The following is a 16,913-nucleotide window of genomic DNA, read 5'->3' as shown; positions in this document are numbered from 1 at the left end:
CATGCCTGAGTGGGTTTCCTCTGGGTGCTCCGATTTCCACCCACAATCCAAAGATGTGAGGGTTAGGTTGATTGGCTATGCTAAATTGACCATGCTAAATTGACCTTACTGTCAGGGGAATTAACAGGGTAAGTCTGTGGCATTTCAGGAACAGGGCCTGGATGGGACTGTGGTCAGTACAGACTCGATGGAACAAATGGCCTCCTTCTGTTCTGTAGAGATTCTATGATTCTAAAATAAAAGCAAAATACTATGGATGTTGTGAGGAAGGGTCATCTAGACTCCAGACATTGGCTCTATTCTCTCTCCACAGATGCTGTCAGATATGCTGAGATTTTCCAGCATTTTCTGCTTAGGAAGTTCTATTCTTTTGCCCTTGTGAAGGGGAATCTGTTCTAACTCATGCATGTTATCCTTGGCTACCACTTGTAACATACAGTAGGGGGGGTTAAATAAAACATTTCAATTTGTTTCTGTACGAAAGACGATTCGAAATTGTGACAAGGCAAAAATCCCTTGCATGTTATTGCACATCCTGGAAGCTTCGAAACCAGCCTCAGCTACACCACACGGCATCTGAGGCTTAGAGATTGGAATCGAGTGTTGCGACTGCAACAGATTCTTTAGAAAGACCCAACTCAGTAAATAACACACTTCGAAATGCTCAGCAGCACCCGGCGGAGAGGGAAAGGCAGTGTTTACCATCCACGACCAAGTGCCCTGAACAGGACGTGAATCCCGTGGAAAGGTCATCCACCTGAAACCTTTACTGCTTCCAACAGTTTCTGCCTTTAACTCAGATTTCCCCCCACCCCCCCAGGAGGATTTCGCTTGTGTGTGAAGATCTGAGAAAAAAAGGACAGCGTGATTATTTGACCCCGCACCCCTCCTTTTTGAATGGGGGGGGGGGGGGGACCACACGTCCATTCATTCACAGGACATGAGTGACTTGCATATTTATGTGTCAGTTTCCCGTTGTCAGGATTTCTCCGGTGCTCGCTGTTCAATGTTAACTTCGCTCTTGAGGGCCGCGAGCGTCCCCAGGCACCTTAAATCTGCAACCTACCTACCCCCTCCCCCAAACCCCCCACAAAAAGAAAAGTAATAGACTGAAAAAAAACGACTCTCAGCAAATGGTGGTTCCGCGGTAACTTTGTCATTGGGATTGCTGATCATTTCAGCTCTCCTCTCTGTAACTCAGTGCATGAGGAGAGGGGGGAAAAGAGACTGTCTCCCCAGTATTTCAGATTACTGCCCCGGTACAAAGCCCTCTCCAGCCGGGCACCTTCTGACTTAACAGTCGTGTTCAAACCCCTGGGCCACATGTTGGTAGACACAAGAGGGAAAGTGGTCTTGGGTGGCATTCGACCCAGGAATGGTACACTGGCAAGCTTTTGAAACTTCCTTTCCGGGAAGATGGGGGAAATCAGTCATTTTTCTACCCGTTATATTTCTCCCGCCCTGTTCAATGTTCAGGATTAAACACACTGGCCCTCTATCGCTGCACACATCTCACCGTCAGTTTACATTTACTGGGATACGTGCGTGTGTGTGTTTAGTTACATACACACGACAAGCGCCGTGTACACTAAAGACAGCCATGGCCATTTACGCAGACAGAGGGAATGCGTACATATTTACTGGAATTACGGAGGCGTGTATAGGTGGCCCAGGCTGCTTTCTGAGCCAAAGATATACATTCATCAGGCTAAGCAAAGCCGCCACGTATACCCTGCTCGTTATGTAAGCTCGTGTCCAAACACAAGGGCGAAACAAGTATGTGGAGTAAATACACTTTAAATTTGCAAGGGACACAGAATGAAAAGCAGAATATGGCACACACAAAAAAAAATTTAAAAAAAACACCCTTCGGTATTTAGCACTTGAACTTTTTCAAAAAATCAGTCCTTCCTTCAAAAAAAAAGGAAGCCTGTGACAGAATATTGCAGTGCTATTTATCACGAGAGGCGCCCGTTTACCTTCTTTGACTAAGTGCGAGTAGATGATCCAGACGAGAAGGCAGCAAAGTGCCGCCCCTGCCCCGGTACAAAGCCCTCTCCAGCCGGGCAGCATGTTCGGATCCCCCAGTTTCAGAGCTCAGTTTCTGTGCGCACCGGGACCACACATACAGATCTCTCTCTCCACATTCAAGCCCACAGATTTCCACAGAGAGAGGGAGAGAGAGAGGGGGGAAGAGGGAGAGAGGCACTATCCAAAAACAAGGCACCTGTGTAAATCTCCTGTCTGGATTGTGAACGATCGCGCGAATCCACTAAGCAAACACCCCGAGATCCGCACGGCGGGGTGTGCGTTTGGGTTGGAAAAGCCCCGCTCGCTTCCCTTTATCATCCTCCCGCACGCCTAGCAGAACCACATAGTGCTTGATCCCTGCAGCAGCGAGGTCTCCAACTGCAGCTAGTCACTGCTTGGCAGCGTCTATTGATCGCCTGTTGTAATTATCCAGATATGCAACAGCGCGTAATTAACCCTGCCAGTGCTGAGATCGCCCCATAAATAAGTCAGGGGTGTTTAATTTACTGACTGGTGTGCCGCTGACAGATTCCTGCCGGAAAGACTGCCTTCCTTCTCTCTGCTGCGGGGAGAAGGAGGGGGAAAGAAAAGTTTCTGCAACGTGCGGTGCACAAACACATGCCCCCTGCTGCAGATCGTTTCTCTTAAGGTAGCCCAGCCAACGACATGGTAAATTAAATCCTCCCACCGTTCTTCAGTCACCCCCGTGAACCGTGTTACATAAGCCCAACTAACTTTCAACTTCAGAAACGCAATCTCTTCCCGGTTGAAATGTTACCCTGTTTTTTTTTAAAGCCTGCTAGAAAATGGCAGTTGGAGCAAGATTGACTAATTTCCTAATCATTCAATTGGGTTAAAGTGGGTGATCTGAGATACAAACAGCTTTAAGCAAATTTTTAAAAATCCAAGTTAAAAATGGCATATTTCTCCCCCTGTGGTAGAATCGCAGCTTCTACTCTTGTCTATAAATATCAGCCTCCCATTCCATCAGAGGTCATTGCATTATTGTTTAGGGCTAACTCCCCTGTAGGATACTCCCCTCGTCCAAAGATGTGCAGGTTAAGTGGGATGACCATACTAAATTACCCCTTTGTCCAAAAAATGTGCAGGATATGTGAAATGACTATGGTAGATTGCCCCTGAGTGTTCAAATTGTGCAGGTTCGGGGGATTAGTTATGGTAAATGTTTGGGGTTATGGTGAAAGGGCAGAGGGAGTAGTTGGCTCTATCGCGCAGTGGTTAGAGCACTGGCCTTGTAAACTAACAACCGCAAGCTCAATTCTCGCTGGAGCCTCTTGTTCAAGTTTAACTGATGGGAGTAAACTATGTGGCAAGGGAGGGGGGAGGGAAACAGGTGATAGGGCAGAGGGGAGGGCCGGGGTAAAATATTCTTTCAGACAGCCGGTGCAAACTCGATGGGCCGAAAGGTCGCTCTCTGCACTGTAAGGAGTCGGTGGCTCTAAGATTCCTACATCTCTACAGTATCCAGTGATCACCGTGCGCACACCATTAAAACTACACACTTGGCATTAAGGATTTTAAATGGAGTGGACGATTATGTGTGACTATGAGATGAGTCGGGGACCTCAAAAATAATTTACTTTTCAACATTGCTGAAAAGAATCCAGCTGACAGTTTTGGTCAGAGGGTTGTAATTCAGTGGAGCTGAATGTACTCCGTCTGTGATTGTAAGGGGTGGCTAAGTGTACCTTTTAGTATACTGCCCACAAATACTGTTAACAGTTCCCGATAATAAACGGTGCGGAAACGTGAAATATTCCTCTTCCAGAGTGCAACACTCTGCGACATGGGTCTGGTTGAATATATTTCACGCTTTTTAATTAAATCGCTGACAATGAATCGATTCATTAGCACTATCAAGCATCTAAAAGCACCATTCACATTCCTACTTCGTGGAGTCAAGACATTTCTCCAGTAGTAAGGCTGTATCGACCCACTCTAATTATCAGCCCGTTTAGTTCTAAGTACCTTTCACTAGACATACGTTCCGAGTAACAGTACATCTGTAAGAGTGTACGGAAATCAGCAGCGACATTGAGCGAGCATCGCTAACGCGCTTGTGGACTCTCCTAAATTCGCAGGATTTTATTTATTTTTAAAAAACCCAGGAGTTAATTGCGACGCCAGCTATTATTCACTGGGAGCAGGTGAAAGCGAGCTCCCAGCGTCGGTAACAAGCAAGATATAACTTTAAAATGCAGAGTTACAAATAAGACTCTTGACTTGTTTTTAAACCGCCGTGGGAGTATTTATAAAATGTTTCGGTATATTTTCAGGAAACAGCTGCAATAAGAAAAGCAGCATTATGCCAATAATTTAGTGGCTGGCGTAAATCAACATGCCACTGTTGTGGGGGGTTGGGGGGGATATTACAGACTTCCAGTTAGTTACTACTCAGTACAAGTAATTTTCGTGGTTCCGGTGATTTGCAAAACATTAATCTGAACGTTAATCGGGGGTTTTAAGACGGTGATTGTTCGCCCATTCAGAGAGGAATGGTGCTGAAATGGACAGAACTCGCATCTGCACCCTGATCTGATTCTTCATTGCGCTTCTGCCTTGGTCTGGTTGTTTCACCGCGTTACAGATGCGATAAGAATTCATACGTTGTTTTAATATCCTGGCGGTTGGCGATATTTCTTTCTTCCATGATGTACAGAAAGGGCTAGTCATCGCACGCTGCTGGGGAGATGATGGATTGACTTGTAAAGCCCCACGGGCCCTTCACTCATTATTGGAGACTGGGGAAGAGGCTCCACACTCTTCTGTGTTATTGAAGTTAGCTGATTGCCTACTGGCCGCGAGGTGGCGGCGGCGAGTGTTTTCTGCATTTTATTTTCCCAAACCCTTTTCCAAAAAACTAGCTTTCAGGCAACCTTTTTATTTTGCCGCAAACTTAAAACACGTCGATTAAGCTTGCGGGGAGCTTACTTTCTGTGCTACTCCTTGTTACAAATGTAGAAGTAATAGCGCTTTCATCCGCCCTGTCTGAGGACACGCTGGTAAACGCTCAAGTGTTGGAATGGGGGTGGTGGGGCGGGAGGGGGGAGTAAGGACACAGGACCATTCCCATACAAACGCACAAGTTTCATCGTCACAATGCTTTCTAATTTTTTTTAAAAGAAACTCATCCACAAGCCACCTTGTTTCATCCAAGCGGTTAATCAGTGCAACCCTCTGAATGAACGTTGGGTAGCTTTTAATGTGGCCCAAAATATTGAAAATTCTATATGGCTAAACAACAATTGCCAACAGGTTTTTGTGCCTCGTTACCAATGCATGGCCTTATATTCAGGATGTATGTAAACCCAGGTGAGGCGCAATAGTTACCGCCTTTTCATGTGTTGTTGAACTGTTGCCCTCGTTTGTCCATCTTAATCTGGGTAGAATCATCATAGAATCCCTACAGAACAAAACAGAGCATTCAGCCCATCGAGCCTACACAGACAACAATCCTATCCAGGCCCTATCACCGCAATCCCATGCATTTCCCCTGGTAATCCCCTGACATTCAGGGTGAGATTTTCCAGCCACGCTCCTCCCAAAACCAGACAATCCCACCCGAGGTCAATGTATTTTTTCATGGTCAGTCACTCCCTTGCCTGCGCCAATTCCTGTGGTGGGCAGGATGGGAAAAATCCTCCCTAAAGGTCAACTTATGGTGGCTAATTAACCTAATCAGCACATCTTTGGACTGTGGGAGGAAACTGGAGAACCTGGAGGAAATCCAGACAGACACAGGGAGAACGTGCAAACTCCATACAGTAAACTAAGGCCAGAATCGAACCCTGGTTCCTTGTACTGTGAAGCAGCAGTGCTAACTACTGGGCCACCATGTCACCTGCAGTGGTTTGATGAGTGCAATTTGTCTTTAGATAGATGTTGCCACCATCTCGGCATACTATAATGGTAGGATTGTGTATCCACTAAAATTACATGTGTAGAATTAGAAAGCAAGAACCCTGAACTCTGTATTGTTTGGGGTGGGGGCGTGGGAGTGGGGGGGGGGCGGGTGGTGTGGAGGGGGGCTTATTAATACCATCCATCTAGATCTTATATTCCAGTCTGTTAAATCTTGTCAACAGTTATCATATTGCCTGGGGAAATATCATCAGAGAAAGCATCACAGTATTAGTTTAACTGTAATGTCAATTTGATAGCAGACTCTTTACATCACAATATTAATATCAATGACAAAACTCCATTGCAAAGTTTGGGTAATCCCTGACCTGATTCTGAAGCAAAACTGTGCGAGTCCCAGAGAGGATAAGAGGCTAAATCACTGGCCTCTTGCATTCAGGGAACACCTTGCTATTATTTTAAGTATCTTTACAGTACAGAAAACACTGCCCGCTTTATCTAAAGACCAGTGAGTCAAATTCCTCAATTCATTTCCAGAAATATGAACAAAGAACAATACAGCATAGGAACAGGCCCTTCGGCCCTCCAAGCCTGCGCCACTCATGCGCCCAACTAGACCATTCGTTTGTATCCCTCTATTCCCAGTCTGTTCATGTGGCTATCTAGATAAGTCTTAAATGATCCCAGCGTGTCTGCCTCAACCACCTTCCTTGGGAATGCATTCCAGGCCCCCGCCACCCTCTGTGTAAAATACATCCCCCGACATCTGTGTTGAACCTTGCCCCCCTCACCTTGAACTTGTGACGTCTTGTGTTTGTCACCTCCGACCTGGGAAAAAGCTTTCCACTGTTCACCCTATCTATGCCCTTCATAATTTTATATACCTCTATTACGTCGCCCCCTCATCCTCTGTCTTTCCGGGGAGAACAACCCCAGTTTACTCAATCTCTCCTCATAGCTAAGACCCTCCATACCAGGCAACATCCTGGTAAACCTTCTCTGTACTCTGTCCAAAGCCTCCAGGTCCTTCTGGTAGTGTGGCGACCAGAACTGGATGCAGTATTCCAAATGTGGCCAAACCAACGTTCTATATAGCTGCAACATCATATGCCAACATTTGTACTCTATGCCCCATCCAATAAAGGCAAGCATGCCATATACCTTCTTCACCACCCTCTCCAACTATGCTGCCACCTTTAAGGATCTGTGGAGTTGCACACCCAGGTCCCTCTGTGTATGCTGGAGAGAGATTTATGACCATTAGTTTGCGATGTTTCTGGATCCATCTCAAACCAATGGGTGCTAACACAGAGTAAGTATGAAATGATGTACTTGGGCAGAAGGAATGGGGAGAGGTAATATAAACTAAATGGCACCATTGTAAAATGTATAAGAGGGCCTGAACTTTCATGTGCACAAATTTTGGAAGGTGGTAGGACATACTGAAAGAGAGTTAGAAAATCATATGGGATTTATAGAGATATTGAGCAGAAAAAAAAATTGCTGAAACCCTATTAAACTCTCGTTAGGCAACATTCAGTTCTATTCACCATACATTAAGAAGGGTGTGAGGATTCTGAGGAGATTTACTGGTATGGTTCCAGGGATGAGAGGTTTTAGCTACAAGATTAGATTGAAGAAGCAGAGACTGTTCTCCTTGGAGCAAAGGAGATTGAGGGAAGATTTGAATGAGATATACAAGATCATGAAAGGTTTAAATAAGATGGAGAAAGAAAAGCTGTTCCCATTATTTGATGGTATAAACAAGGGAACATGAATTTAAGAAATCAGGTGGGTGGGGTGAGAAATAACTTTTTATTATACAGTGAATAGTAATGATTCGCAGCTCGCTGCTTAGCAAAGACGATGAATGATTTTGAAAGGGAGTTGCCTATGTTCTTGAGCTAAATAAACTTGCAGGTCTACAGGGATAGAGTGGGAAAGGGAAATGATTTGATTTCTCCGCAGAGAGCTAGCAAGGCCTCAATTGGCAGAATGGCCTTCTTCAGTGCCATCCTAACTTAATGGTTCAGTAATCATTGTTCTCTTAGGTGCTGGTATAGAGTATATGATGATTCAAATTTCCAAAGGTCTTCATAAAGTTCATTAGAACAGAGAGCTTTAAATGGTTTAAAATGTGAATTTGCTAGTATGTTAGAATCAGGGTTAGTGTTGATTTGTAAATGTGAAATTCTCATAAGGCAACAACAGTTAGATGCTTCTGTTAGGGATGAGTAATTGGCCTGATTTATGGCAAATGCAGGTTTATTACAGGACAGCTCAAGCTGCCACATCATCTGTTGGAATTGGATACACAAGTTGATAGTACAACACTGCAGTGAGAACTGCCCCACTACATCTCCACCAGCTATTAGGCATGGTATTATGCCCCCACCTGCAGCTCCTAATATAATACGCACAAAAGATTACCTCAGGAGGAAATGAAATTTATAACAAATGTCCACTGAGACTAGTCCATGACCACTGTAAACCCAGCGCCAGTACCGGTAGTCGAATGGCAATATCTATGGCAGATTGAAATGGCTAACCCACACAGCCTGCTGTTATTTCGGGGGAACCAAAGTGTCACGACCAAGTCTGAACACTGGAGGCGCCAGTGAGTTGATAGCCTTCTTCTGTACAAGTAGTGCCCGCGGTGCTTGGTACCTGTGAGAGTTTGTGTCTTTTAGACTGACTGCATAGGTGTGTTTTGGGCTTACTTTAGAGTCCAGAATTCCCACAAAGTTCTAACCACGTACGATATTGGCCATATTTGTTTGAACATTATTTATAAAGTCAGTTTCATAATTGGGAACAGAAAAAAGCTTTGATTTCACTTCGGAAAATCAGGCTTGTATCTGCACTGTCAATACTCACTTGGATAATAAAATCAGAGGTTTTACCATTCCAAACGCGATGTTCGCTCATTGCAATAAAGACACTTTTTTTTTCAGTGTCTGGTCATTGTGCCTGTTTTAACTAATCCGTCCAATAGTTAGACACGTTATATTTTTCTGAAGTCTTTAGACACCATTCCAAATACACAATATCTGATTTCATTTTCATTCTGGAAGCCCGTTTCAGAGTCTATCATCAGCACCCAACAATAATTAATCTCCACTATCCTCACCGTCACCATATTCAGGATTTACAGTAAATGTTGTTGCGGTTCTTTTTTTCCTTCCTCTGGGATCACTTTCCAGCCAGCCTGCCGGCACAGACATCACCAGCTGCTATCTCTCTCTCTCTTACTCTCCAATAAGAAGTCGAGCTGCAATAAATGGTGGACACCAGAATGTTTCTGATGACATTTCCACAACATTTATTTCAGTCTGGCCTTGTTTGTGAGTCTGCGTCCAACGCCAGACACCCGGGCTATAGTACCGGAGGGGGCATGTGTGGGCAATGCTATTGGGGTCGCGCACGGAGGTGACAGCGAGTGCGGCAACTGAGAATATATTTCCAGTTCTACTCTGAGTTACATCGATTACCATGTCAGCATGTCTCATTGGAGTAAGTGCCAAGTATAGGGGGGAGAGGGGGGATAGAAGTAATATAACATGTAGCATTGGAGGGGGGAGGGAGATTCCATTTACCTATTCATCCGTACTAAAAAAGGTGGTTCTAACAGTACCGAACTGAATTACCAGGACTATAGGAACGACGCAGAACGATAATATACTCAACTCGAAAGAAAACAGAACTGCGAACATTTCACCAGACGGTGAGATAATATATCTTGGAGGCCTGTACAAGCCTGTGAAATACCGAATATTCCCTCTGTGGACACTAAACTAATTGTAACGGTGCGCTCATGATAAACATATTGTACTTTCAACGCTGTTCTGTCTTCAAGGCGATTTTACATTGTGAGCAGTCGCTATTTTGCGATCATTTACAAATTGCTTTGATAAACAAGTTCAACCCAGGAAATTGTGCCGCACAACTATTTCATTTCTCTTGATATTTCTCCAGGGGAAAAAAAAACGAAAGCGTACTTACTACAAAATGCAATGAGAAGCGCAGAAAGTATGGCTAGAAACCAAAAAGTTGATGGCATGTTACTGTTCCGGCAAAGACCCTTCCATCTGAAGTAGTCAGCGGGCGGGGGGTGGGGACTGCTGCAAAAAAATCAGAACCTTCCTTCACAAGGACCTTCTGGGACCCAACTCCAAGCTGAGCTGGACGGCATATTTCGATTTGGGTGCCTAGGGCTAAGTGAATTGGCCTCACTCTCACACTGAGACAGCCCTGCAAGGATCACTTGGAAACACGAGGGAAGCGAAACTGGAAGGCAGTGACAAAGAAGCGAAAAAAAAACACCCAGTCCGGAAATGAAGCAAGACTTCTTGCTGTTTTGTCCTTTCAGTTTTCGAGATCCCGTTTGATTTTAGCACCCTGGACGGCTCCCGTCTTAATTGCTGCGGCGGCTAGTGTCCCCTCTGGCACCCAGGCACAATTGCATTACACTGCACATTCTAAGCAATACATATGTACTGTTCTGACTGAGGGGAGGGCGGTCTGTTTCAACAATCTCCAAACAACCTGTACTGAACAAATACGCCGATGTGTCCTGAGTGGTCCTACCTGGTTATGCCACAGTCCTCGATGGCATTTCTGAAGCATTTATAGAAAAAAAACAGCCACCCTTCATCCGAGCAACAATTAGACAATATAGTTCCACAGCTAAGTAGGTATCCGTGAGTTTCGTGGCAGCCTCAGCAGATAAGACTTTTCCTTCTGTTTAAACCCCATGCTTTGGAAGACTAGAGTGGCATCCACCAATTAAAAATAAAATTGAATGGGGGGGGGGTACTTAAAACCAAACATATTGATCATGTAAGGATAAAAATTTGGGGAGTATCCTCTTGTGTGTATCTGTACTGGGGATTGTGTTTTACCTGCGATGGTCCCTCCAGATAATTGGCAGGATTCGAGGTCAAGGCGCCATCTGGAAGGAAAAATAAAATTATCAAAGCCATCAAGTTCACGGCAACATAGACATATGTAAAAGAACAGTGCTGCAAAATGTGGTTACTTTGGACAGATTTCCATAAGCTCAGAAGACAATTGCGCCATCTATATCTATCTGGCGTTGGTGTGAAGTAAGTTTTAAAGATGCAAGACCTGAAATAATCACAGAACAAAAACAGAATGATCAATAACATTTGATGCAGAGTTGTCCCAATCGAAAGCAAACTGAGGCAGGTCTTGGCATTTATCGAAACCTCATTATTCGGTACACTGAAAAAAAGACAAGCTCTATCTAAAGTCCACTCCAAATGGCTGGCAGAATTTTTGGCATTATAAATAACACGCGTGTTTCAGGACAGAGTGCCAGACCGACACAGCAAGCATCTTTCACCTTGGCTGAGTTTCACGCGTGGAAAATTGCATCCAAGGTTGTCCTCATTAGTCAAGCTGCCTTATTAACACACTCTTCATCCGCAGGTATGGTTTCTCAGAGAAGCAGTCACAGCGAGGGACGCAAAAAAGCAAACTTGTTGTTTAATTACGATATCACAGGAAAAGATACACCACAACAGACTTGGTGTACACTTTTTAGATCCAATTATTGAAAAGTTGACAAGATGCCCTTACCGGCTGTTGTAGGTTTTTTGGAAGTTCGACCAAATAAAGTTTAAAAGTTGACATTTATTTATTACTCATAAACAGGCTTATATTAACACTGCAATGAAGTTATTGTGAAAATCCCCTTGTCGCCACACTCAGGTGCCTGTTCAGGTACACTGAGGGAGAATTTAGCATGGACACTTCATCTTACCCGCACATCTTTGGACTGTGGGAGGAAACTGGGGCACCTGGAAGAAACCCACACAGACACGGGGAGAACGTGCAAACTCCACACAGTCACCCAAGCTGGAAATCAAACCCGGGTCTCTGGCGCAGCGAGGCAGTAATGCTAACCACTGTGCCACCGTGCCACCCTATATTTCATCTTCAAGTTTTTCCTTTTCAAACAAAACAAAACACTCTTTCCACTGAATAGAAAATAATCATCAAATTTGATTTCTCTGTGAAACTGGGATTGCATAATGCGCTGGGGCATTTGGAGTGGAATTTCCTGCTTATCTGGATGCAATACTTGGGACATAAACATTATAGAATCATTGGACAGCTGCAGTACAGAAAGAGACTATTCAGCCTGTGGTGCTCATCCCAGTTATCCGGAAGAGCACCTCATCAAGTCCATTTCCCTGTAACCATGCCAATTATTCTGCTTCAGGTAAGTATCCAATTCTCTTTTGAATGTCTGGATTGAATCTGCCTCCACCTCACTCTCAGGCAGAACATTCCAGATTCTAACTAGCTGCTGTGGAAAGATGTTTTCCTTCACTACTATTGTCTTTTTTTGCCAATCCTCTGAAATTGGCACCCTCTGGTTCTTATCCCTTCCACTAATAGGAAGAATTTCTCTTTATTGACTCTGTCCAGAACCCTCATGATTTTGAACAACCCTAACAAATTTCCTTTCAATCTTCTCCAAGAAGAACAGTCCCAGCTTCTCCAGTATATCTGTGTGGCTGAAATTTCTCACTCCTGAAACACTCTCATGAATCTCTGTAAACTCTCCAATGCCTTCTCATTCTTCCTGAGGTGTGGTGCCCAGAACTGCACAAGATGTTGCAGTTGAAGCTGAACCAATGTTTTATACTGAATCTTTATACTTTCCTTTTGTACTCTATATCCCTATGCATAAAGTCCAGGATCCCAGATGCTTTCCCACTTGTCCTTCCACCTTCATATATTTCCATATATATACCCCAAGCTCTTTGCACTCCTGCATCCCCTTCAAAATTCTATATTTCATATTGCTTATCCTCATTCTTCCAAACAAAATTAATCGACGCATTTTTCTGCATTGAAGTTAATTTGCCACCATTCTAAGCCATTTTGTTTATCACAGAGTCTCAATGAAAAGATTGAGCAACCTCAGGGAAAATATATTAAAAGCCAAATTCACAGAATCACATAATTATCATGGTGCAGAAGGAGGCCATTTGGTCTGTCATGTCTGCACCAGCAAAATTAAGCCAACTCCAATTATCCTCAATCTTTTCTACGTTTCTGATGCTCCTTTTGCCTGGGCAAACCCAATTCACTTCATAGAAATCACAGAATCATAGAAACCCTACATGCTGAAAGAGGCCATTTGGCCCATCAAGTTTGCACTGACCTCAATCCATCCAGACCCTATTCCTGTATCTCTACATATTTACCCACTAATCCCTCTAACCAACGCATCCCAGGACACTAAGGGGCAATTTAGCATGACCTATCAACCTAAACTGCACACCTTTGGAGTGTGGGAGGAAACCGGAGCATCTGGAGGAAACCCATGCAGTCACGGGAAGAATGTGCAAACTTCACACAGACAGTCACAGTGAACCCAAGTCACTGGAGCTGTGAAGCATCAGTGCTAACCACTGTGCCACCATACCGCTCCATCTGCAAAATACAGCAGATGCTGGAAATCTGAGATTAAAAACAGACAGCACAGGAAACTCGTAACAGGTCTCACAACATCCATAGAGAGATGAACACCTTTAGCATTTCAGGTCAATAATATTTAATCAGAACTGGGAAAAGTTGGAAATATAATTGGTTTTAAGCAGGTGAAATAGAAGAGAGTGGAAAAATAACAAAAGGCAAGGACTTTAATGAGGCAGAAGACAGCAGGCATTATGCGATAAAGGATTCAGTGACGAAGAGTCAACAGCAGTTGAAATGGGACAAGTGAAGAAACAAACAATGGGGCTGATTTTATCATTTTGATTCCAAGTGTTAAATCTGGGAGTGTTTCAGATCAGACTTTCAGATCTGTTCTCCGGCGTCCCCATATGCACTCTGCCTGAAAAATAGCACCGATTCTGAATTGTGCTGCAGAAACCTGTGGGCAGGGCTCATTGTGCGCCAAATGCTGTAGCTCTGATTGGAGCCTTCAACTGCACATGCGCAGCAAAAAAAATAGAAAAATGCTCCCCTGCCACATCACTCCTGGCCCAATAATGTCTCTCCCCTGACCCCCACAGACATTGCCCTAACCCAAAACATAACTGCCCCCCTTATCCCTCCAAATATCCAGAGTGATCGCGACCCCCTGTCCCCTTTCCCCCCATCGATCACACGCAGAGTGGCAGCGGACCCCCCCGCCCCCACCAGCAAGCCATCTGATCCTGCTCTCTCCTGTCCCCCCCCCACCCCACTACCAGAGAGCAATCTGACCCACATCCCTCTTCCCCCACCACCGATCTGGGTCAGGGAAGCTGGAGCACCCGAATGGGAGCTTTGTGGACCATACCTTTTTCACACCAAATCTGGACGGGCGAATGAGATAGTAAAGAGGAAAATGCCAGTAAGTTTGGGCGTCCAGCCCAATAATTCAATTTGAATGCATGCAAATACACTTAAATTGATGTTGCACCTGTTTCGGGCACAGTGCTGACAGTGGGCATTTTAGGCCCTTGCCAGAGGGGAAATGGGTATAGAAATGTTTGCGGTTTGCGCTAGTTGCCTCACGCCCAACTTTACCAAGTTTTCACGCCTGAAAATGGGCAACTTGTTGGTAAAATCAGGCCCAATGTGTCCAGAGGTGCTGTAATTGTCAGAATAATGAATAGCTGTCTGAAAAGAAAAGCAAAGAAAGAGAAAAACAAGAGTAGGATTGCAAACTGTAAAGAAAAGTTCAACACTCTTCTATCAATTTAACTTTCCCATCTTCTCCTCTATCAAGGCTTTTTTTGCTCATTCAGCCTTCCCTATTTTACCTGCTTAAAACTTAGTACAAGTTTTCCCATCCTGATGAAAGGTTATTAACCCGAACTCTGTTGCTCCTCACAGATGCTGCTGACCTTTTGGGTATTTCCAGCATTTTCTGATTTTATTTCAGTTCATTACGTCTGCCCCTCACCCCCCAGACACACATCCAGCGCCTCCCGACCCCCCTCAAGAAACAAACACCAACAGGTTGGATATTACGACTCGCCAAAACAGTAAAATTCCACCCGAGGTCAATGGAACTTTGCATGGTCCGCCTCTCGCCCGCTCCGATTCCCATGGCAGGTGGAATGTTAAAATTCTGGCCATGAAATCTCTTGGTTATAAAACCATAGAATCCTATAGTGCAGAAGGAGGCCATTTGAACTATTGAGTTTGCACTGACCACAATCCCACTCAGGCTCTTTCCCCATTTACTCTAGCTAGTCCTCCAGACACTAAGGGGCAACTTAGCATGGCCAATCCATTTAACCCACATATCTTTGGACTGTGGGAGGAAACCGGAGCATTCAGAGAAAATCCACGTAGACAGAGGGAGAATGTGCAAACCTCCACACAGACAGTGACCCAAGGCCAGAATTGAACCCAGGTCCTTGGCACAATGAAGCAGCAGTGTTAACCACTGTGCCACCATGCTGCCCCTGCCCCCCAGGGGCAGCATAATGGCACATGGGCACAACGGCTCAAAAAGGGGGGAAAACAATGCCTAGAATTTTAGGCAGTGCAGGAATCCAAACTATGTTTTTTTCTGATGTTTTACTGTGCTTTTTAAGCATTTTTGTTTTAAAAATATCAGTATTCTCACTGAGAGTTGCACTATAGAATTCATTTGCTTCAGCGTGATTCATATTAAAAACTTCCACAATTGCATTTTCAACATGCTGGGATCAATCTTGACTTTGTGTGAGTATAAAATGGGTGATAGTGAATGGACAGTCTGTTTTACATCTTTCCTGATATTTGACTTAAATACACATAAAAATCAGGAGGGCTATATTAAACTACCCAGTACGAGCGCACTGCAAAGGGTGCGGTATTACATGAAAACATAGCAGGAAAACCAAATAACCAAATATCTCTGACCATGGGAACCTGGGGGTGAACTGATGACATTGCAAAAAATGAACATGCATTGACAAAATTATATAGATTTATGGCAACCATTGAAGCAATGGTTGTTCTATTTACTTTCACCTCAATAAATCATAGTTTTTAACCATCTCCAGCACTTCACTTTCCTAATGGAATGCAAATGAGTATGGGTGTTGCTTCATCCTGAATTGGTTGTCCATCATTTATTGGTAAGAATACTATAACTGTATCTTCCTCCTGTTAAAAATGTGCAAACAGTTCCATCACTGATACTCACATAACGGAATGAAAATAATTGGTTTATTCTGTTGATCGGCCAGATATTAGATGCATTTGTTTGGATTTAAAGAGTTTCAGTTCAATACCTACCTCGAGTTATCCTGCCACCTCCACATTGAAGTCTGATGATTGCTGTTACCTCCACATAATGCAATAGTGAGTAAGAGGACACTGTACATGCAGGTTCAGGTTTTTTAAAAAATCATTAATTTTTGAATTGTCCTGCTTGCAAAAACTCACTCTACTTAATTACGGACTGGAGAATGACAGGGAAACAAACAAATTGTACTGTGAGTAAATGTTCACCATTACATAATTACGGCCTTTATCTCACCAAACATCTTTATCGAAACAACTCCAGTGATGGCTGACTTTTCAACATATAAACGAGATTTGTAGCATTATAACGTGCATATGTTTGAGAATTGTGTGTGTGTATGTGTGTGTGTGTGTGTGTTTGAGTATGTATGTGTGTATGTATGTGTGTGTCTGTGTGTGAATGTGTATGTGTGTGTCTGTGTGTGTGTGTGTGTGTGTGTCTGTGCGCCGCTGTTCCAGTTATTTGTCAAAAGCGATTATCAAACTACAATCTGGTTAATGAATTGATGGACATATATTTTTCAGCAACCCAGATTTAGTGACACCACATAGCTCGAATTTTATCGTCCTTCTCACCATGAGAATTGGAGTGGGCAAGGGATGGACAATGGAAAGTTCTGTTAAACTTGGGCAAGATCTTACAGTTTCAGGATGAATGAGGGTGTAAAATCCTGCCCCGGTCTTTCTGGATTTTCAGAAGGCGTTTGATAAGGTACCTCACAAGAGGTTAC

General features: G+C 44.0%; 1 protein-coding gene across 2 annotated transcripts in view; it reads right to left on the bottom strand.

Moving 5' to 3' along the window:
- Positions 1-2,579, bottom strand: part of LOC145356832 (chemokine-like protein TAFA-5) — a 324,795-nt gene extending 322,216 nt beyond the window's left edge. For both annotated transcript variants that reach the window (XM_080209744.1, XM_080209745.1), the window contains exon 1: positions 1,980-2,579. In XM_080209744.1, the coding sequence (XP_080065870.1) occupies positions 1,980-2,073 (94 nt within the window). In that variant the 5' untranslated portion in view covers positions 2,074-2,579. The remainder of the gene's footprint in view (positions 1-1,979) is intronic.
- Positions 2,580-16,913: the final 14,334 nt, after the last annotated feature.

Source organism: Carcharhinus amblyrhynchos, chromosome 22 (assembly GCF_965287045.1).
Source record: "Carcharhinus amblyrhynchos chromosome 22, sCarAmb.v2.hapA, whole genome shotgun sequence".
Taxonomy (NCBI): Eukaryota; Metazoa; Chordata; class Chondrichthyes; order Carcharhiniformes; family Carcharhinidae; genus Carcharhinus; species Carcharhinus amblyrhynchos.
This window is presented reverse-complemented; position numbering and strand designations above follow the sequence as displayed.